Here is a 23,795-nt window from a genome sequence, read left to right as displayed (position 1 = left end):
AACACAAAGAAAAGGAAACTACCAACTGGTTTCACAGAAAGAAGATAAATCGTCTAGAATGGCCGAGCCGATCACGAGAGCTGAACCCAATAGAAAATGTCTGGAAGGAACTAAAGCCCAGAGATCATAGAAGGAGCCGGGACCTGCAGCATGTGAGGAGTGTGTGCGGAAGAATGGGCCAAACCCCACCTGAGCAAAGCAGGCGACGAGTGTCTCCATACAGGAGGCGTCTGGAGTAGAGTTGAGCGAATCGGTCATAATCCGGAATCCGCGGCCATATAAATCAATGGGGGACGAGAGAGAGAGTGAGAGAGAGAGAGAGAAAACCCCCCCAAAAAAACGGATCCGGATCGTGCACCCCGAATCCCGGGTACTGGTTGGACTCGGATCGGGCGCTCAAACCGTGCGGATTCGGATTTTGCAGATCCGGGTCCGCTCAACACTAGTCTGGAGGCTTCATCACCAACAAAGGCTTTTGTACAAAGTATGAAATACATTTCATACTTTTTCACTGGGTCATTTCTCATTATTACACATCACTTAATATATGGACATCTATTATTTGATTTCTTTACCTGGGTGGATTGGACGGCAGCTTTAGGTAAATATATTCTTAGAAAACTGATCACACGTTCAATACTTATTCACCCACTCTATTTGATAGAATTCAGTATGCACGCAGACAGCACTGGGGCGAGCCCTCTGTATACAGCATATACAGTGAAGTCAGTAGAAACAGTAAATAGGGAGCTCCCCCTAGTGGTGGCTGCAGACAGCATCTTATCATATATCTCTGTATACAGGGAGCTCCCCCTAGTGGTGGCTGCAGACAGCATCTTATCATATATCTCTGTATACAGGGAGCTCCCCCTAGTGGTGGCTGCAGACAGGAGCTTATCATGTATCTCTGTATACAGAGAGCTCCCCCTAGTGGTGGCTGCAGACAGAATCTTATCATGTATCTCTGTATACAGGGAGCTCCCCCTAGTGGTGGCTGCAGACACAATCTTATCATGTATCTCTGTATACAGGGAGCTCCCCCTAGTGGTGGCTGCAGACAGGATCTTATCATGTATTTCTGTATACAGGGAGCTCCCCCTAGTGGTGTCTGCAGACAGAATCTTATCATGTATCTCTGTATACAGGGAGCTCCCCCTAGTGGTGGCTGCAGACAGGATCTTATCATGTATCTCTGTATACAGGGAGCTCCCCCTAGTGGTGGCTGCAGACACAATCTTATCATATATCTCTGTATACAGGGAGCTCCCCCTAGTGGTGGCTGCAGACAGGAGCTTATCATGTATCTCTGTATACAGAGAGCTCCCCCTAGTGGTGGCTGCAGACACAATCTTATCATGTATCTCTGTATACAGGGAGCTCCCCCTAGTGGTGGCTGCAGACACAATCTTATCATGTATCTCTGTATACAGGGAGCTCCCCCTAGTGGTGGCTGCAGACAGGATCTTATCATGTATCTCTGTATACAGGGAGCTCCCCCTAGTGGTGGCTGCAGACAGGAGCTTATCATGTATCTCTGTATACAGAGAGCTCCCCCTAGTGGTGGCTGCAGACAGAATCTTATCATGTATCTCTGTATACAGGGAGCTCCCCCTAGTGGTGGCTGCAGACACAATCTTATCATGTATCTCTGTATACAGGGAGCTCCCCCTAGTGGTGGCTGCAGACAGGATGTTATCATGTATCTCTGTATACAGGGAGCTCCCCCTAGTGGTGGCTGCAGACAGGAGCTTATCATGTATCTCTGTATACAGAGAGCTCCCCCTAGTGGTGGCTGCAGACACAATCTTATCATGTATCTCTGTATACAGGGAGCTCCCCCTAGTGGTGGCTGCAGACAGGATGTTATCATGTATCTCTGTATACAGGGAGCTCCCCCTAGTGGTGGCTGCAGACAGGAGCTTATCATGTATCTCTGTATACAGAGAGCTCCCCCTAGTGGTGGCTGCAGACACAATCTTATCATGTATCTCTGTATACAGGGAGCTCCCCCTAGTGGTGGCTGCAGACACAATCTTATCATGTATCTCTGTATACAGGGAGCTCCCCCTAGTGGTGGCTGCAGACAGAATCTTATCATGTATCTGTATACAGGGAGCTCCCCCTAGTGGTGGCTGCAGACAGAATCTTATCATGTATCTCTGTATACAGGGAGCTCCCCCTAGTGGTGGCTGCAGACAGGATCTTATCATGTATCTCTGTATACAGGGAGCTCCCCCTAGTGGAGGCTGCAGACAGGATCTTATCATGTATCTCTGTATACAGGAAGCTCCCCCTAGTGGTGGCTGCAGACAGGAGCTTATCATGTATCTCTGTATACAGGGAGCTCCCCCTAGTGGTGTCTGCAGACAGGATCTTATGTATCTCTGTATACAGGGAGCTCCCCCTAGTGGTGGCTGCAGACAGAATCTTATCATGTATCTGTATACAGGGAGCTCCCCCTAGTGGTGGCTGCAGACAGAATCTTATCATGTATCTCTGTATACAGGGAGCTCCCCCTAGTGGTGGCTGCAGACAGGATCTTATCATGTATCTCTGTATACAGGGAGCTCCCCCTAGTGGAGGCTGCAGACAGGATCTTATCATGTATCTCTGTATACAGGAAGCTCCCCCTAGTGGTGGCTGCAGACAGGAGCTTATCATGTATCTCTGTATACAGGGAGCTCCCCCTAGTGGTGGCTGCAGACAGGCTCTTATTATGTATCTCTGTATACAGGGAGCTCCCCCTAGTGGTGTCTGCAGACAGGATCTTATCATGTATCTCTATATACAGGGAGCTCCCCCTAGTGGTGGCTGCAGACAGAATCTTATCATGTATCTCTGTATACAGGAAGCTCCCCCTAGTGGTGGCTGCAGACAGGGTCTTATCATGTATCTCTGTATACAGAGAGCTCCCCCTAGTGGTGGCTGCAGACAGGGTCTTATCATGTATCTCTGTATACAGAGAGCTCCCCCTAGTGGTGGCTGCAGGCAGGATCTTATCATGTATCTCTGTATACAGGAAGCTCCCCCTAGTGGTGGCTGCAGACAGGGTCTTATCATGTATCTCTGTATACAGGAAGCTCCCCCTAGTGTTGACTGCAGACAGGATCTTATCATGTATCTCTGTATACATGGAGCTCCCCCTAGTGGAGGCTGCAGACAGGATCTTATCATGTATCTCTGTATACAGAGAGCTCCCCCTAGTGGTGGCTGCAGGCAGGATCTTATCATGTATCTCTGTATACAGGGAGCTCCCCCTAGTGGTGGCTGCAGACAGGATCTTATCATGTACCTCTGTATGCAGAGAGCTCCCCCTAGTGGTGGCTGAAGACACAATCTTATCATGTATCTCTGTATACAGGGAGCTCCCCCTAGTGGTGGCTGCAAACAGGATCTTATCATGTATCTCTGTATACAGGGGGCTCCCCCTAGTGGTGGTAGCAGAAAGAATCTTATCATGTATCTCTGTATACAGGGAGCTCCCCGTAGTGGTGGCTGCAGACAGGATCTTATCATGTATCTCTGTATACAGGGAGCTCCCACTAGTGGTGGCTGCAGGCAGGATCTTATCATGTATGTCTGTATACAGGGAGCTCCCCCTAGTGGTGGCTGCAGACAGGATCTTATCATGTATCTCTGTATACAGGAAGCTCCCCCTAGTGGTGGCTATAGACATGATCTTATCATGTATCTCTGTATACAGGGAGCTCCCTCTAGTGGTGGCTGCAGACAGGATCTTATCATGTATCTCTGTATACAGGGAGCTCCCCCTAGTGGTGGCTGCAGACAGGATCTTATCATGTATCTCTGTACACAGGAAGCTCCCCCTAGTGGTGGCTATAAACAGGATCTTATCATGTATCTCTGTATACATGGAGCTCCCCCTAGTGGAGGCTGCAGACAGGATCTTATCATGTATCTCTGTATACAAGGAGCTCCTCCTAGTGGTGGCTGCAGACAGGATCTTGTCATGTATCTCTGTATACAGGGGGCTCCCCCTAGTGGTGGCTGCAGGCAGAATCTTATCATGTATCGCTGTATACAGGGAGCTCCCCCTAGTGGTGGCTGTAGACAGGATCTTATCATGTATCTCTGTATACAGGGAGCTCCCCCTAGTGGTGGCTGCACACAGCATCTTATCATGTATCTCTGTATACAGGGAGCTCCCCCTAGTGGTGACTGCAGACAGGATCTTATCATGTATCTCTGTATACAGGGAGCTCCCTCTATTGGTGGCTGCAGACAGGATCTTATCATGTATCTCTGTATACAGGAAGCTCCCCCTAGTGGTGGCTGCAGACAGGATCTTATCATGTATCTCTGTACACAGGGAGCTCCCCCTAGTGGTGGTTGCAGACAGGATCTTATCATGTATCTCTGTATACAGGGAGCTCCCCCTAGTGGTGGCTGCAGACAGGATCTTATCATGTATCTATGTATACAGGGAGCTCCCCCTAGTGGTGGTTGCAGCTAGGATCTTATCATGTATCTCTGTATACAGGGAGCTCCGCCTTGTGGAGGCTGCAGACAGGATCTTATCATGTATCTCTGTATACAGGGAGCTCCCCCTAGTGGTGGCTGCAGACAGAATCTTATCCTGTATCTCTGTATACAGGGAGCTCCCCCTAGTGGAGGCTGCAGACAGGATCTTATCATGTATCTCTGTATACAGGGAGCTCCCCCTAGTGGTGGCTGCAGACAGAATCTTATCATGTATCTCTGTATACAGGGAGCTCCCCCTAGTGGAGGCTGCAGACAGGATCTTATCATGTATCTCTGTATACAGGGAGCTCCCCCTAGTGGTGGCTGCAGACAGGATCTTATCATGTATCTCTGTATACAGGGAGCTCCCCCTAGTGGTGGCTGCAGACAGAATCTTATCATGTATCTCTGTATACAGGGAGCTCCCCCTAGTGGTGGCTGCAGACAGAATCTTATCATGTATCTCTGTATACAGGGAGCTCCCCCTAGTGGAGGCTGCAGACAGGATCTTATCATGTATCTCTGTATACAGGGAGCTCCCCCTAGTGGTGGCTGCAGACAGGCTCTTATCATGTATTTCTGTATACAGGGAGCTCCCTCTAGTGGTGGCTGCAGAAAGGATCTTATCATGTATCTCTGTATACAGGGAGCTCCCCCTAGTGGTGGCTGCAGACAGAATCTTATCATGTATCTCTGTATACAGGGAACTCCCCCTAGTGGTGGCTGCAGACAGGATCTTATCATGTATCTCTGTATACAGGGAGCTCCCTCTAGTGGTGGCTGCAGACAGAATCTTATCATGTATCTCTGTATACAGGGAGCTCCCCCTAGTGGTGGCTGCAGACAGGATCTTATCCTGTATCTTTGTATACAGGGAGCTCCCCCTAGTGGTGGCTGCAGACAGGATCTTATCATGTATCTCTGTATACAGGGAGCTCCCCCTAGTGGTGGCTGCAGACAGAATCTTATCATGTATCTCTGTATACAGGGAGCTCCCCCTAGTGGTGGCTGCAGACAGAATCTTATCATGTATCTCTGTATACAGGGAGCTCTCCCTAGTGGTGGCTGCAGACAGAATCTTATCATGTATCTCTGTATACAGGGAGCTCCCCCTAGTGGTGACTGCAGACAGAATCTTATCATGTATCTCTGTATACAGGGAGCTCCCCCTAGTGGTGGCTGCAGACAGAATCTTGTCATGTATCTCTGTATACAGGGAGCTCCCCCTAGTGGTGGCTGCAGACAGGATCTTATCCTGTATCTTTGTATACAGGGAGCTCCCCCTAGTGGTGGCTGCAGACAGAATCTTATCACTTCATTCTGTTACTATGTGTGGGATTTGGTTTTCTCAGATAACCTGATCTCCGGCCCCTATAAAGATAATAATAGAGAATTTTAATTCATTATTATAAAAGATGGAAATTCCCTTGAAGAGAGACAATCAGTTAATAAAAGCCTAATGAGTAAGCAGTCAGTTTCACAGTTTGCATTGAGTTGCAGTGAACCTTGTATTAATTGCTATAATTAGAGACTGTTGAGTGCAGACAGTGAGTGCGGGCAGCGCCCCCGGCCATTCACGAGCACTCAGATGGAAGGATTGGGCCTGACCTATCTCTGGGATCCATGGGAGCCCCACAGACCGAGCGCTAATTAATGCCGGGGCGAGCAGGGAATCCCGGGCACTGCCCACTTATTTACATTGCACTCACCCTGCGGACAAGGTTTAGTAATATATACTAATAATAAACAATTTGTAAAAACTCTGCTATTTTCTAAAATTTAATATTTAGATGTAGCAGAGCTGAGTTTGTTAGGTGAAGCTTGCTGAAGTAGCAGAGCTGACGGTTTCCAAATTAAATATTGAATATATACAGGTGATCCTATATGAAGTCCTATGGCAAGGTTGAGCTTGTATGAAGTAGCTGAGCTAAGCTTGTCCATTGTAGCTGAGCTGAGTTTGTCAGGTGTAGCTGAGCTGGGTTTGTGAGGTGTTACAAAGCTGGGTTTGTCAGGTGTAGCTGACTTGAGTTTGTCAGGTATTACTGAACTGAGTTTGTCAGGTATAGCTGAGCTGGGTTTGTCAGGTGTAGCTGAGCTGAGTTTGTCAGGTGTAGTTGAGCTGAGTTTGTCACGTATAGCTGAGCTGGGTTTGTGAGGTGTTACAAAGCTGGGTTTGTCAGGTGTAGCTGACTTGAGTTTGTCAGGTATTACTGAACTGAGTTTGTCAGGTATAGCTGAGCTGGGTTTGTCAGGTGTAGCTGAGCTGGGTTTGTCAGGTGTAGCTGAGCTGAGTTTGTCAGGTGTAGTTGAGCTGAGTTTGTCACGTATAGCTGAGCTGGGTTTGTGAGGTGTTTCAAAGCTGGGTTTGTCAGGTGTAGCTGACTTGAGTTTGGCCCCACTCACACTTGCGCTATTTTGACGCAAACGGAATCCGTCAGTAATGTAATACAGTTCATTTATTTACAGTGGAAGCGCGACACCATGTGGACACAAGCGGGTACTGCATGACACACACACGCGGCATATTAACGCGCTTCCACTGTAAATAAATGAACTGTACTACATTACTGACGGATTCCGTTTGCGTCAAAATAGCGCAAGTGTGAGTGGGGCCTTTGTCACGTATTACTAAGCTGAGTTCGTCAGGTGTAGCTGAGCTGGGTTTGTCAGGTGTAGCTGAGCTGGGTTTGTCAGGTGTAGCTGAGCTGGGTTTGTCAGGTGTAGCTGAGCTGGGTTTATCAGGTGTAGTTGAGCTGGGTTTGCCAGGTGTAGTTGAGCTGGGTTTGTCAGGTGTAGTTGAGCTGGATTTGTCAGGTGTAGTTGAGCTGAGTTTGTCAGGTGTAGCTGAGTTGAGTTTGTCAGGTGTAGCTGAGTTGAGTTTGTCAGGTGTAGCTGAGCTGGGTTTGTCAGGTGTAGCTGAGCTGGGTTTGTCAGGTGTAGCTACGCTGGGTTTGTCAGGTGTAGCTGAGCTGGGTTTGTCAGGTATTACTGAGCTGAGTTTGTCCGGTGTAGCTGAGCTGGGTTTGTCAGGTATGGCTGAGTTGATTTTGTCAAGTATTACTGAGCTGGGTTTGTCAGGTGTAGCTGAGCTGGGTTTGTCAGGTGTAGCTGAGCTGGGTTTGTCAGGTGTAGTTGAGCTGGGTTTGTCAGGTGTAGATGAGTTGAGTTTGTCAGGTGTAGTTGACCTGGGTTTGTCAGGTGTAGATGAGTTGAGTTTGTCAGGTATTTCTGAGCTGAGTTTGTCAGGTGTAGCTGAGCTGGGTTTGTCAGGTGTAGCTGAGCTAAGTTTGTCAAGTGTAGCTGGGTTGAGTTTGTCAGGTATTACTGAGCTGAGTTTTTCAGGTGTAGTTGAGCTGGGTTTGTCAGATGTAGCTGAGCTGGGTTTGTCAGGTGTAGCTGAGCTGGGTTTGTCAGGTGTAGCTGAGCTGGGTTTGTCAGGTGTAGATGAGCTGGGTTTGTCAGGTGTAGCTGAGCTGGGTTTGCAAGGTGTAGCTGAGCTGGGTTTGTCAGGTGTAGCTAAGATTTTGTATTTAAATGTAACAAACAGGGAAATATTATGTGGGGCGGAGAGGTAACAGTTGCACCCACGTTTGGGACCTGATGTGTGTATAGTGCTGAGGTTCTCAGATGTAGCAGAGCTGAATTTGTCTGCTGTAGTAGAGACAAGCTTGTCAGATAAAATAGATCTGGTGGTTTCAGAAGCAGCAGAGCCAAGACCGTCCATTGTAGCTGAGCTGAGTTTGTTGGACGAAATTAAGTATGAAATGTAGTAGAGCTGAACGTGTCTGGTGCAGCAGAGTTGAGTTAGTTGATTTCTAATGATGAAACAAAACTAAATTTAAAGGGCTTGACTTGTTGATCTTTGGGGACAACATTTTTTGTTACATGTATCTATTTAGGTAAGTATCATTAAATATTCTGCACAGTTTGGCCTCTGCAGACTCTGTGTTACACCCCTCTGTGGCCAGCTGTAAAATGAGCTAACTGAGAATCTGTCAGTGAGCGCCTTCTTATAGGACATGTTTTACTTTTTTTTTTTTCTTTTCTTTTTTTTACCTTCTCTCTGCTGCTTTATGACCACAAACCACATCATCGTTGACAAGAGTTTGGAAAAGCCAAATGTGGTAAAATGTTTGAAGACTAATTGAAAGCCCCAAGTATATGAATTTTGTTTCATTTATTTATTTGTTTATTTTTTAAATGTCCCTAAAGTTGCAAAGCCCCTTGAAATACCGGTGTAGCAGAGCTGAGCTGGAGTAGCAGAGCTGAGCTGGAGCGGCAGAGCTGAGCTGGAGTGGCAGAGCTGAGCTGGAGTGGCAGAGCTGAGCTGGAGTAGCAGAGCTGAGCTGGAGTGGCAGAGCTGAGCTGGAGTGGTAGAGCTGAGCTGAAGTAGCAGAGCTGAGCTGGAGTGGCAGAGCTGAGCTGGAGTAGCAGAGCTGAGCTGGAGTGGCAGAGCTGAGCTGGAGTAGCAGAGCTGAGCTGGAGAAGCAGAGCTGAGCAGGAGTAGCAGATCTGAGCTGGAGTAGCAGAGCTGAGCTGGAGTGGCAGAGCTGAGCTGGAGTGGCAGAGCTGAGCAGGAGTAGCAGATCTGAGCTGGAGTAGCAGAGCTGAGCTGGAGTGGCAGAGCTGAGCTGGAGTGGCAGAGCTGAGCTGGAGTAGCAGAGCTGAGCTGGAGTGGCAGAGCTGAGCTGGAGTAGCAGAGCTGAGCTGGAGTGGCAGAGCTGAGCTGGAGTAGCAGAGCTGAGCTGGAGTGGCAGAGCTGAGCTGGAGTAGCAAAGCTGAGCTGGAGTGGCAGAGCTGAGCTGGAGTAGCAGAGCTGAGCTGGGGTGGCAGAGCTGAGCTGGAGTAGCAGAGCTGAGCTGGAGTGGCAGAGCTGAGCTGGAGTAGCAGAGCTGAGCTGGAGTAGCAGAGCTGAGCTGGAGTAGCAAAGCTGAGCTGGAGTAGCAGAGCTGAGCTGGGGTGGCAGAGCTGAGCTGGGGTGGCAGAGCTGAGCTGGAGTAGCAGAGCTGAGCTGGAGTGGCAGAGCTGAGCTGGAGTGGCAGAGCTGAGCTGGAGTGGCAGAGCTGAGCTGGAGTAGCAGAGCTGAGCTGGAGTAGCAGAGCTGAGCTGGAGTGGCAGAGCTGAGCTGGAGTAGCAAAGCTGAGCTGGAGTAGCAGAGCTGAGCTGGAGTAGCAGACGTGCTGAACTTTTTATGATGTAGCTCTGAGTTTATTAGTTGTAGCTGAGCGGAGTTTGTTCTCAACTGACGCTGAGTTCTTTATATGTAGCAGAGCTGGACTTGTCATTGCATAAAAAAATGTTACAACCATCACCCTGCAGTTATAGTAAGTGACAAACTCAGCTCTGCTGCATCTGAATTTATTTATTTCTTTTTTGTTATTTTTTTTTTAAAAAAAAAAAAAAAAACAAAGATATTGACTGTCTCACCTTCCTCCACAGCCTGTCCTCCTGGGACTTTTAGTCCTCCAGATGCAGCCGTCGCTCACTGCCATGTCTGCCCATCCAACAGCAACACCACGGCTCCCGGCGCCTTCAGCTGTCCGTGTAACAAGGGCTTTTTCCGCATCCCAGAGGAAGCGCCGTCTTCTCCGTGCACCGGTGAGATGTGTGATAATATCCAATATTTACATATAAAGTGTTATTATTAATTGTATCACAGCGTCCTCTACCCAGGGGGAAAGCCTTAAAGGGCCAGTACAGGATTAGACACTTTTGTAAGGCGCAACACAGCGCCCCAGATAATGTCCGGACACGGGCTGTGTCTAGGTAACTAAACTGTAGGTCATGTCCCTAAATTGTCCACCAGCCTAGTACAATCCATCACTGCTATGCTAAATGACTGCTAATCTCCATAATACAAACAGCTAGGGTCCCCCCCCCATAACAGCATTTACCCCAGTGCTATATCAGGGGCCCACCAATAGAAACTAGGGCCGCCATCAGGACATGACTGGTGTATGGGGCCCGGTGAAGACGTTGACCTGGCCAGGCCCACGGTAATTACTTAGCTTTATTAAGCCCTGAGCCTGGACCTCTCTCTTCACCGGGTCCCAGTCACAACAGCAGCAGAGGGGCCCGGCTGTGTCACTTTGGCCATTACTCTGAATAATTTGCATGCAAAGGGACATCATATACAAATTAGCCAAGGTCAGTTGAGCAGAGCAGGGTGTCGGTGCCTCATTCCATGGCCCAGCGTGCAGCAGCGTGATGAGGTAATCACTCTGAGACCTAATCACACTGCTGCAGGTAACAGAGCAACGGAGGTGGTGAGGATGCGGCAGCCGGTGGGGAAAGGTAAGTGCTCTGTGAGCTGAAGACAGGAGCGGGTCGATCAATGGAGGTGGTGGGGATGATCACACGGACCCCAGTCCCTGTCTTACTTCAGCAAGATGCACAATGGAAGGCGCACATCCAGCTGAAATGCATTGTGGCTCACAGAGGATGCTCCATGAAGTGGGAGCCGGGGAGGGTGAGCCAAGATGGGGACATATAGACCAGGATGGGTCTAGGAGAGGGACATATTTAACAGGAGGGGGCATACATACCAGGAAGGGCCCAAGATGGGGACATATATACCAAGATGGGGACATATATGCCAGGATGGGAAGATATATACCAGGATGAGGACATGTCGCGGCCGGGGAGGACGCCGTCGCTGCTGCGCTCTCGCTAACGCTCGGGTCCGGCGCTGCTGCTGCTGCTGCTCGGTGGCTCGAGCGGTGGGCCGGATCCGGGGACTCGAGCGGCGCTCCTCGCCCGTGAGTGAAAGGGGTGGTTGGTTTGGGGGATTTAGTCTGTGACGCCACCCACGGGTCGTGGTGAAGATGGGCACCACCACTGCTGGTGACGGGGATCCCGGGAGCGATGCTAGGGAGCAGCTGGGATGTTGTTTTCCCCCTCCATTGGTAGGGGTCAGTGGTCCCGGGGCCCTGTGATGTGACGGGGAGACAGGGTTGGTGAGGTGCAGGATTGCAGGGACAGCGCGGCGCGGTGCCGGATTGCACGGGTGTACTCACTCAGTAAGAAATGTACAAAGTCCTCGGTAAACCAAACGGCTGGATGGATGGATGGGTCCCGCAGCCGGCTGCTGTGTCTCTCCCCGGACAGGTGATGGCGGCTGTCTTTCCCTGCACCTTGCTGTTCTCGTTTGACTACTATGGATCCCCAATGGTAGTCCGCTCTCCGGTGTATGGGTACCGGAGGAGCCCGTTTGCCCGCAGGCGCTGGCCCTTGGGTCTCTAGCCTTAGGCGGTAGCTGTATACCCTCATGGTGTGGGCTGTTGCCTTCAATCGGGACTTTTGCTGTTGTGAAACCCCTGGGTTTCCTGTCACATTTGGATCTGACTATTGTCGGCGGCTCCAAGCCTGGTCGGGGTCCGATGGCCCTGCCTGTGTGTGCTGGCTTTGCTTCGCTCCCCGGTTGGTACCGGCGGGCCAGCGCCCGACCCCGGTCCTACGGTTCCGCGTTGCTCCACCACTCCTGTACACCTGGTGTGGACATCAGACACTGGAGGGAGGCAACAAGGGTTTTGTGTTTGGCTGGTGTCCCTGTCTAATGGGGGTGGGGGTGTTTTGTATGTTATCTGTGACGACCTGGCTAGTCCAGGGCGCCACAGACAAATACACCAGGAGGGGTCCAGGATGGGGATATATACCAGGAGAGGGACATATATATATATATATATATATATTTATTGTATATATCAAAACTTGGCTTTCATTGATACAAAACATATAAGGCTGACAAAAGCAAAGGTTAAAAACCTACTCTTTATTGATTTACTGCCACATTACCTTTAAGGTGAGGCTCTGCCAGGTATTGTGTGTTTTGAGATTATATTGTTTATCTGCGGACACTGCTTTTTGTATACTTATTGTGCATTCTATTATCAGTGCCCTGATAGGTCATTGGGGATAAGTGAAGGATTATAATGGCCATCCCCCTATTTCATCCATTCTTTTTCTCTCGTCAATCATGTCTTTAATCTTTGTTTTTGTCAGCCTTATATGTTTTGTATCAATATAAACCATGCTTCTATATAAATAGTTGGGTTGGCACCCTTCCCTTTATTTATATTTATTACACTGTAGTGTCCACTAGTTCTTTCTAAACAAAGTGTTGTGTGGAGCAGTGTGTGTAGGGGATATTATACAGAGGGGCTGTGTGTGTATGCGGGATATTATACAGAGGGGCAGTGTGTGTGGGGGATATTATACAGAGGGGCTGTGTGTGTATGGGGGATATTATACAGAGGGGCAGTGTGTGTGGGGGATATTATACAGAGGGGCTGTGTGTGTATGGGGGATATTATACAGAGCGGCAATGTGTGTGGGGTATATTATCCAGAGAGGTAATGTGTATGGGTGATATTATATAAAGGGGCATTGTGTGTGGGAGGATTTTATAAAGAGGGGAAGTTTGTGTGGGGGTTATAGTATAAAGAGGGGCAGCATATGTGAGGGATATTATACAGAGGGGCAGTGTGAGGGGATATTATACATAGGTGCAGTGTGGGAGAGAGGGTATATTATGGGGAGGGGCAGTGTAGAGAGTGTATTATGGAGAGGGGTGGTGTACGTGGTGTATTATGGAGAGGGGTGGTGTATTATGGAGAGGGGCGGTGTACATGGTGTATTATGGAGAGGGGTGGTGTATTATGGAGAGGGGCGGTGTACGTGGTGTATTATGGAGAGGGGTGGTGTATTATGGAGAGGGGCGGTGTACGTGGTGTATTATGGAGAGGGGCGGTGTATTATGGAGAGGGGACATGTAGAGGGTGTATTATGGAGAGGGCGATGGAAAGGGGCAGTGTAGATGGTGTATTTTGGATAAGGGTTGTTTAGAGGGTGTATTATTACTTTTCTGAGGGAGTATTAATAGTGATGTCACAGCGCCCCATAATAGTTAGTGACGGTGACAGTGCCCTTTATGAGTGTCAGACATAGATATCCATACAGTGTCAGCCCTAGTCTACCATATTAGACATTTGAGTCCCCACTGAACCCCACTGCACTTCATTGGACCCCGCCAGACCCCCGCCCTCCATACTTAACACATATTCTCCCATCTCTTTGATTCTCAAAGTTGAACATTCCCATGAGTTCTGCCCCATTTGAGGCCAGTTTTGTGGAACTTTTCCTAAATTTTGGCAAACAGACGACCCTCGTCCACTCTTCAGACCTTGATCATTTTCAGACCCCAGCATCAATAAGACAGTGCCATTCTGGATCCCAGGACAGTTGGGTGATAACCTCCTCGAAGAGCATAATTTGGACTTGTAGTAGCTGATTGACAATGACTTGGCTTCTCCATAAATAATGATCCCATGTCTCTATTTCCAGGACCCCCCTCAGCTCCGTGGGACTTGAATTATGAAGTCAGTGGTCCCGGAGCTGTGTCCCTGACGTGGAGGACCCCTAAAGACATGGGGGGACGCCCGGAGATCGTGTACTCGGTGGCGTGTAAGGAGTGTGTGATTGGACGCTGCCTCCGCTGTGGAGATGGAGTGACGTTCCGGCCCGGGCAGGTGGGCATCACCCAGACGAGGGTCCAGCTGTCCGGACTTCTGCCCGGGGTGGCCTATACCCTGGAGGTGCAGTCCACAAACCTGGTGTCAGAGATGAGCCTGGAGCAACCCAAATACGTGTCTGTGAACGTCAGCATCAGCCAATCAGGTGAGTGGACACAGCTTAATGGGCTCTTAAAGGGGTCCCCTGAAAAATAAGGGGGACGCCTTTAAGAGAATTATTTAGCACAATTAACCATTCTTAATGGCTCTAACCCAAATAACTAAAAGCAACTTTGGAAAACAATTGTCTCCAGTTGCACATAGCTCCGCAGAGGAGCTGCGTACACCAAACGGTGGAACCCATAGCTCCGCGGAGGAGCTGCATACACCAAACGGTGGAACCCATAGCTCCGCAGAGGAGCTGCGTACACCAAACGGTGGAACCCATAGCTCCGCAGAGGAGCTGCATACACCAAACGGTACAAGGTTTTCAAACTTTATTTTTTGCTTTTAGATCCATAAAAACAAGTAGTTCCAATGTCTTACTATTTTTGACTACTTTTTTCGTCTCATCCGGTGGGGGGGGGCGTCTGGCAGATTTGGCACCGAGGAGACGTTTGTTGCGTCGTTCTGTGACTGAATCCGCGGTTATAGGAGCCGGTTCGTTCACGGCGGCCGGAGCGAGAACATCCCCCGAGCCAAACAGCGGAGGTGGTCTCACGCCCCCGACGTGTTATGTATGTGATGTGTTCACACTTATCTGCTGCAGCAGAACCGAGAACTTGGGGTCTCGCTCTTAAGTGTTCACTCCCTCCCCCGAAAAAAGGACTCCAAGAAAAACTCAACTTTATTATATTCAGCTGAAGGATGGATGGAGGCCACGGAAAATGGAGAGGAGCAGGCGGCAAATCAGCGATCCACAGATGAGGGCTCCCGAGTGACATAAAATGAAAAAAAAGGGTGTGCACATTTTTTTAGTATTGGGCCAAAATTCCAGTTTCTCATTCAATCCCATCCTTGCCCCCCTGGTGTATAAGCTCTGGCCTTTAGTCCTGATGTATTATATCCAGCCCCCCTGCCCCGGTGTATAACTTCTGGACGCCCAACGTGCAGTAGGTCTTTACTACCATGTGACAGAGAAGCCGGTGGGGCAGATCTCACTGATACCAGCGTGTCCTGTAACAGGAGCCACCGGGATAACAAGTTTGTTCATGACATGTCTTCCTCCTGAATCTTCCCCCATCACCTGTGAGTGATATTACTGAGAAGTGGAAGGAACCGCAGCAACTGAGCTATAAATGATCAAGCACAATGCCGAGCCATACATCACCAAGCACAATGCCGAGCCGTACATCACCAAGCACAATGCCGAGCCATACATCACCAAGCACAATGCCGAGCCATACATCACCAAGCACAATGCTGAGCCATACATCACCAAGCACAATGCCAAGCCGTACATCACCAAGCACAATGCCGAGCCGTACATCACTAAGCACAATGCCGAGCCGTACATCACCAAGCACAATGCTGAGCCGTACATCACTAAGCACAATGCCGAGCCGTACATCACCAAGCACAATGCCGAGCCGTACATCACCAAGCACAATGCCGAGCCATACATCACCAAGCACAATGCCGAGCCATACATCACCAAGCACAATGCAGAGCCGTACATCACCAAGCACAATGCCGAGCCATACATCACCAAGCACAATGCTGAGCCATACATCACCAAGCACAATGCCGAGCCATACATCACCAAGCACAATGCTGAGCCATACATCACCAAGCACAATGCCGAGCCGTACATCACCAAGCACAATGCCGAGCCATACATCACCAAGCACAATGCTGATCCGTACATCACCAAGCACAATGCCGAGCCATTACCCACTGACTGCATTGTGCCCGCTGTACAGTTTCATGGCGGAGGATGATGCTCTGGGCTGTTATCAGGGGGTAGCCTCAGACCTTTAGTTCCAGTGAGGGGAAATCTTAAGGCCCCGTCACACACAGAGATAAATCTTTGGCAGATCTGTGGTTGCAGTGACATCATGGACATATTGTTCCATTTGTACACAGCCACAAACCTGGCACTGATTGTCCACAATTTCACAGCAACCACAGATCTACCACAGATCTACCACAGATTTATCTCTGTGTGTGACGGGGCCTTTAGTTCTTCCAGCAGAAGACATTGTGGACAATTGCAGCTTCAGCTTTGTGGGAACAGTATGGGGAAGACCCCTCTCTGTCCCCCATGTCTGTGTCCAGTGCAAAAGGTCCATACAGACATGGAGGGGTGAACATGACTGACCCTCAGCCCCATCCAATACCTGTAATGCAGACTGTGAGCCCGGCCTCCCCCCATCAGGGTCACCTCACAAATTCTCTTCTGGATGAAGGGGCAAAAATCCCCACAGACTCCTCCAAAATCTTGTAGAAAGTCTCCCCAGAAGAGCGGGAGCCATAACATATGCAGAGGACGACGCCATATTAATGTCTATGGATGTAGGACGGGAGGTCAGAGAAGCCCCCAGAGGTGGATGTGGGGGTCAAATACTTTTCTCGTGCACTGTATGTGTCTCGGGTTTATGACAACCTGTTGTGACATGGCCTCCACATCGTCTGCTTCTTCCCGACCTCCTCGGCTGTCTCCTTCCCGACCTCCTCGGCTGTTTCCTTCCCGGCCTCCTCGGCTGTTTCCTTCCCAGCCTCCACATCGGCCGCTTCTTCCCGGCCTCCTCGGCTGTCTCCTTCCCGGCCTCCTCGGCTGTCTCCTTCCCGGCCTCCTCGGCTGTCTCCTTCCCGGCCTCCTCGGCTGTCTCTCTCTCGGCCTCCACGGCTGTCTCCCTCTCGGCCTCCACGGCTGTCTCCCTCTCTGCCTCCACGGCTGTCTCCCTCTCGGCCTCCACGGCTGTCTCCCTCTCGGCCTCCACGGCTGTCTCCCTCTCAGCCTCCACAGCTGTCTCCTTCCTGGCCTCCTCGGCTGTCTCCTTCCTGGCCTCCTCGGCTGTCTCCTTCCCGGCCTCCTCGGTTGTCGCCTTCCCCGCCTCCTCGGTTGTCTCCTTCCCGGCCTCCTCGGTTGTCTCTTTCCCCGCCTCCTCGGTTGTCTCCTTGGCTGTCTTCTTCCCGGCCTCCTCGGTTGTCTCCTCGGCTGTCTCCTTCCCGGCCTCCTCGGTTGTCTCCTTGGCTGTCTCCTTCCCGGCCTCCTCGGCTGTCTCCTTCCCGGCCTCCTCGGCTGTCTCCTTCCCGGTCTCCTCGGCTTTTTTCTTCCCGGCCTCCTCGGCTGCCTCTTTCCCAGCCTCCTTAGCTGTCTCCTTCCCGGCCTCCTCGGTTGTCTCCTTGGATGTCTCCTTCCCGGTCTCCTTGGCTGTCTCCTTCCCGGCCTCCTCGGCTGTCTCCTTCCCAGCCTCCTCGGCTGTCTCCTTCCCGGCCTCCTCGGCTTTCTCCTTCCCGGCCTCCTCGGCTTTCTCCTTCCTGGCCTCTTCGGCTGTCTCCTTCCCGGCCTCTTCGGCTGTCTCCTTCCCGGCCTCCTCGGCTGTCTCCTTTCCGGCCTCCTCGGCTTTCTTCTTCCCGGCCTCCTCGGCTGCCTCTTTCCCGGCCTCCTTAGCTGTCTCCTGCCCGACCTCCTCGGCTGTCTCCTTCCCGGCCTCCTCGGTTGTCTCCTTGGCTGTCTCCTTCCCGGCCTCCTCGGCTTTCTTCTTTTCGGCCTCCTCAGCTGTCTCCTTCCCGGCCTCCTCAGCTGTCTTCTTCCCGGCCTCCTCGGCTGTCTCCTTCCCGGCCTCCTCGGTTGTCTCCTTGGCTGTCTCCTTCCCGGCCTCCTCGGCTTTCTTCTTCCCGGCCTCCTCGGCTGTCTCCTTCCCGGCCTCCTCAGCTGTCTTCTTCCCGGCCTCCTCGGCTGTCTCCTTCCCGGCCTCCTCGGTTGTCTCCTTGGCTGTCTCCTTCCCGGCCTCCTCGGCTTTCTTCTTCCCGGCCTCCTCGGCTGTCTCCTTTCCGGCCTCCTCAGCTGTCTTCTTCCCGGCCTCCTTAGCTGTCTCCTGCCCGACCTCCTCGGCTTTCTTCTTCCCGGCCTCCTCGGCTGTCTCCTTCCCGGCCTCCTCAGCTGTCTTCTTCCCGGCCTCCTCGGCTGTCTCCTTCCATCCTCCTCGGTTGTCTCCTTCCCGGCCTCCTTGGTTGTCTCCTTCCTGGCCTCCTCGGCTGTCTCCTTCCCGGCCTCCTCGGCTGTCTCCTTCCCAGCCTCCTCGGCTGTCTCCTTGCCAGTCTCTGGCTCTCCCCCAGGCCTTGCACTCTAATTGAATTTGTCTTTGTGACGCTTCCTCTGCACTGTGCGTGCGGGGGTCTCGTAAGAGGCGGTGATGCTGTGACCCAAATTCAAAGTGACAGCTCCGGCCAAGCGTCGCCCTCCCGAAGTCACATGTCACCGGCATCCTCTGTATTACCATTCTGTGGATGGTTTTGATACACAGGGAAATATGTTGGGTCTCATCGTCTCCGCTCTGTTTACACCCCCGCGTCTTCCCAATTCTCCACTTATGTCTAATCATCTCCATTCCAGTCCCATCTGCCGTCCCCATCATCCACCAGGTGAGCCGCTCCATGCAGAGCATCACGTTAACTTGGCCAGAGCCGGACCAGCCGAACGGGAAGATTCTGGACTATCAGCTGCGCTACAAGGAAAAGGTACCGGCCCCGTGTGACTGCGGCCAGCAACACTGGCAGAGCGCATGCGCACAGCAACGAGGAAGCGGCGACTGCACGGCCAACTGGGCACAAGCCTAAGGGCAGAGCAACATACGTGTCGTGTACAAGGGGGATGGGTTACTAGTCATTGCACATTTTGCTTTGCAGAAAGTGCAGGTTACTAAATGGATGGATGAATGAATGAATGTACAGTTAGGTCCAGAAATATTTGGACAGTGACACAAGTTTTGTTATTTTAGCTGTTTACAAAAACATGTTCAGAAATACAATTCTATATATAATATGGGCTGAAAGTGCACACTCCCAGCTGCAATATGAGAGTTTTCACATCCAAATCGGAGAAAGGGTTTAGGAATCATAGCTCTGTAATGCATAGCCTCCTCTTTTTCAAGGGACCAAAAGTAATTGGACAAAGGACTCTAAGGGCTGCAATTAACTCTGAAGGTGTCTCCCTCGTTAACCTGTAATCAATGAAGTAGTTAAAAGGTCTGGGGTTGATTACAGGTGTGTGGTTTTGCATTTGGAAGCTGTTGCTGTGACCAGACAACATGCGGTCTAAGGAACTCTCAATTGAGGTGAAGCAGAACATCCTGAGGCTGAAAAAAAAGAAAACATCCATCAGAGAGATAGCAGACATGCTTGGAGTAGCAAAATCAACAGTCGGGTACATTCTGAGAAAAAAGGAATTGACTGGTGAGCTTGGGAACTCAAAAAGGCCTGGGCATCCACGGATGACAACAGTGGTGGATGATCGCCGCATACTTTCTTTGGTGAAGAAGAACCCGTTCACAACATCAACTGAAGTCCAGAACACTCTCAGTGAAGTAGGTGTATCTGTCTCTAAGTCACCAGTAAAGAGAAGACTCCATGAAAGTAAATACAAAGGGTTCACATCTAGATGCAAACCATTCATCAATTCCAAAAATAGACAGGCCAGAGTTACATTTGCTGAAAAACACCTCATGAAGCCAGCTCAGTTCTGGAAAAGTATTCTATGGACAGATGAGACAAAGATCAACCTGTACCAGAATGATGGGAAGAAAAAAGTTTGGAGAAGAAAGGGAACGGCACATGATCCAAGGCACACCACATCCTCTGTAAAACATGGTGGAGGCAACGTGATGGCATGGGCATGCATGGCTTTCAATGGCACTGGGTCACTTGTGTTCATTGATGACATAACAGCAGACAAGAGTAGCCGGATGAATTCTGAAGTGTACCGGGATATACTTTCAGCCCAGATTCAGCCAAATGCCGCAAAGTTGATCGGACGGTGCTTCATAGTACAGATGGACAATGACCCCAAGCATACAGCCAAAGCTACCCAGGAGTTCATGAGTGCAAAAAAGTGGAACATTCTGCAATGGCCAAGTCAATCACCAGATCTTAACCCAATTGAGCATGCATTTCACTTGCTCAAATCCAGACTTAAGACGGAAAGACCCACAAACAAGCAAGACCTGAAGGCTGCGGCTGTAAAGGCCTGGCAAAGCATTAAGAAGGAGCAAACCTAGCGTTTGGTGATGTCCATGGGTTCCAGACTTAAGGCAGTGATTGCCTCCAAAGGATTTGCAACAAAATATTGAAAATAAAAATATTTTGTTTGGGTTTGGTTTATTTGTCCAATTACTTTTGACCTCCTAAAATGTGGAGTGTTTGTAAAGAAATGTGACAATTCCTACAATTTCTATCAGATATTTTTGTTCAAACCTTCAAATTAAACGTTACAATCTGCACGTGAATTCTGTTGTAGAGATTTCATTTCAAATCCAATGTGGTGGCATGCAGAGCCCAACTCGCCAAAATTGTGCCACTGTCCAAATATTTCTGGACCTAACTGTATGAATGTATGGATGGATGGATGGATGGATGGAGTCCCTGACAGAAGTTCTGTCGCTTATCCATGTTATGTAAATAAAAGCTTATAACCTGACTTTAATTTCATCCATTGGTTTTATAAATTACTTTTTTGAAAGCTGAAACCTTCCCAAATTTTGTTTAAGTTATGAAAATAAAGTTGCTACAAAGCTGAAATATTGATCATTTAATGAACACAGAAAGGTCAGATTTTGACAAGACAAAAGTTTTGTCGCCCACAGAAAGTAATGTGAAATTCACACAAATAATTCACTTCTAATACAAAGATATGTGGCATAACATTGGTGAGTGAAGTTGCGGTGCTATTAGAGCCATATTTAATTTTTTGTGTGACTTCCATGAGCTTGAAGGACTGCATCCATGCGGTTCAGCAATGATTCATACAATTTATTGATGAAGTCATCAGGAATAGCACAGAATGCAGTCTTACATGCCTCCCAGAGTTCATCTAGATTCTTTGGTTTTGTCTTCCAAGCTTCCTCTTTCATCCTACCCCAAACATGCTCAATGATGGTCATGTCCGGTGACTGGGCTGGCCAGTCCTTGAGCACCTTGATCTTCTTTGCCAGGAGGAACTTTGCTGTAGAGGTGTATGTATGAGATGGAGCACCATCCTGCTGCAGAATGTGACCCCTTTTATGATTGGGAATATAAGAGGTAGCTAATACTTCTTGATATTTTAGGCTATTAATATTGCCTTCCATCTTGCAAATGTTTTGCACACCCCATACTAAATGTAACCCCAGACCATGATCTTTCCACCACCAAACTTAACTGTTTTCTGGATCCATACGGGCTCCAGTAGGTCTCCTGTAGTATTTGCGGGGGCTGTGGTGTATTTCAACTGAAGATTCATCAGAAAAATCCACCTTCTGCCACTTTTCCAGTGTCCATCTGTTTAGGAGGCTGTGGGACTTGGCAAATGCCACACGGTTTTTTAGTTGCCTTTTGTTTAGTGCTGGCTTCTGGGCACTGATTCGACCATGGAGACAAAATCCTACAAATTGTTCTAGTTGACACAGGGACTTGAGGTGACCAGGCCTGTTGGAGCTCTGCTGCAGTGGAAGAGGGGCTGGCTTTGGATTTTCTAACCAACAAACGTTCCTCCTGAGCAGTTGTCTTGCAGGGTCTGCCGGACCTGGGCTTGTTAAAAACATCTCCAGTCTCTTCAAATCTTTTTTTAATTCTTTGCACTTGACGCTGAGACACATTAAAGGTGCCAGCCACCTCTGCACTGGATCTGGTTTTCAGCCTCTTGATAATCAAGCCTTTGGTCGCAGGGTGGGTTTTTGGCATGTTGTCAGAGGTCAAATTGCAGTTCAAGTGAAGGTCTGGGGTGCTGGGTTTCTTTTTATAAACACCCACTAATTAACCGATCATTTAGTGAGGATGTAAACTAGGATTGGGTGCATTATATGACAAGGCGACAAAACTTTTGTTTTGCCAAAATCTGACCTTTCGGTGTTCATTAAATGATCAATATTTCAGCTTTGCAGAAACTTTATTTTCATAACCTAAACCAAATTTGGGAGGGTTTCAGCTTTCAAAAGAGTAATTTATAAAACCAATGGATGAATTTAAAGTCAGGTTATAAGCTTTTATTTACATAACATGTATAAGCGACAGAACTTCTGTCAGGGAGTCTAGATGGATAGATAGATAGATAGATAGATGGATAGATAGATACATAGACATAATATGGATTAACATTACAGAGATCTGCAGATAGATGATGAGATAAAACAGCCGCTTTAAATCCCATGTTATGCAGCTAAAATTTCCCAAAAGTTATTGCAACGACTGGCATTACTATCCCCGTACAATGTTTCTAATAAAATCCTCCCCCTTCTCTAGTTTTTATTAAGGCAGATATTATTTTATCATGTAACCAGAGTGAAGGGAAGCTCAGACAAGCAAGCAAAAAATAAAATAAATAAAAAATAAATAATAAATACAATAAATAGGATCAATATGAAAATAAAGTGACACGGCCTCTCTTTTTCATTTTTCTGCATTTTCGTACCTAAGAAAAGCAGTTTGCTGAAACGAAAATGTCAATTTGTAACGTGACCACTAGGTGGTGCTAATCATTGTCCATTAGTGTAGAATCCCATAGAACTCTACAGCACACCATGTGGATGGACGTGGAATTGCAGGCAAATGTGTATAAAATAAGTAAAGTAACAGATGAATGGATACAACCCACTGCAAAGCTTTCAACTGTAGAAATTGTTGAAAGAAGTTTGGATTTTGCAGATGATTATTACTTTTTCAATGGCTTATACATTTAACATTGGCAACAGTGACACCTACAGGACAATAAAAGATACTGCAAGTTTCCAAATTAAAACCTTCCATCATCGGCTATGGTGCTTGTTTTCCATTATCTAGTGATTGTGTAGCATTACACATTGTATATATACTGTATCCCTGCTGTATATGTCCTTACTGGGAGCAATAGGGTATACAGAGAGGGCAGATATTGGACCCCGTCCAGACGAGAAGAATCGTTAACTGCTAATTACATGCACAATTTCATTCCAATCGAGTCCACAAATGCAAAGTAACACTTCCAGTAATCGTGGACCGAAAAGTAGAGATCTGAGCTGCCCGGTCTGGTACCTGCAGACTAGTGACAAGGAGCAAAGGACATTTAAAGAAGCCTTAAATGTAAAAAAATCTCCACTCAATTATCCAAAAAGATTGATAATTACTAGTGATGAAGAGTAAATAAAGGGCAGGGCAGAAAAAGGTGTCACTCAGAGTTCTGTCCCCTCCACACAGCGATAGATAGATGATAAAATTCTGATTCCCTGCAGCCACCACTAGGGGGAGCTCCGTGCAATGTAAATTATAGTTTATTGGATCTCATAACCAGAAATGTCTGCAGAGCTCCCTCTAGTGGTGGCAGAAAGAAATATAATGTACATTGGCAATTAAGGAGTTTCAGGCCATTGCATCATTCAGTTTCCAGTCCAGACTGTTCAGGAAGACTTCAATTGCTCAATAATTAAGAATATAAAATCTTCAAGCACAATATTGGAAATTCTGTTTAGTGACCCCCCAGCTTGGCTACATTGTCCTCGAGACCCCGATTCTTCTTTTTTTTTTTTAAGCCAAGTTTTTCAAAATTTCATACATGGTTAATGATTTTTGTGTAAAAGTTAAGAAATAAATATTTAACCTTTTTTGTGACCTTTTAGTGGAAAAAAAAACATT

General features: G+C 48.6%; 1 protein-coding gene across 1 annotated transcript in view; it reads left to right on the top strand.

Moving 5' to 3' along the window:
• Positions 1-23,795, top strand: part of LOC142312580 (ephrin type-B receptor 5-like) — a 70,246-nt gene that overhangs the window by 21,008 nt on the left and 25,443 nt on the right. The window contains exons 4-6 of the mRNA XM_075351568.1: positions 9,922-10,080; positions 13,825-14,157; positions 18,553-18,677. Coding sequence (XP_075207683.1) covers positions 9,922-10,080; positions 13,825-14,157; positions 18,553-18,677 — 617 coding nt within the window. The remainder of the gene's footprint in view (positions 1-9,921; positions 10,081-13,824; positions 14,158-18,552; positions 18,678-23,795) is intronic.

This window comes from Anomaloglossus baeobatrachus, chromosome 5 (assembly GCF_048569485.1).
Source record: "Anomaloglossus baeobatrachus isolate aAnoBae1 chromosome 5, aAnoBae1.hap1, whole genome shotgun sequence".
Classification (NCBI taxonomy): Eukaryota; Metazoa; Chordata; class Amphibia; order Anura; family Aromobatidae; genus Anomaloglossus; species Anomaloglossus baeobatrachus.
The sequence above is the reverse complement of the archived record's forward strand: the minus strand, read 5'-3'. Positions and strand labels throughout refer to the sequence as shown.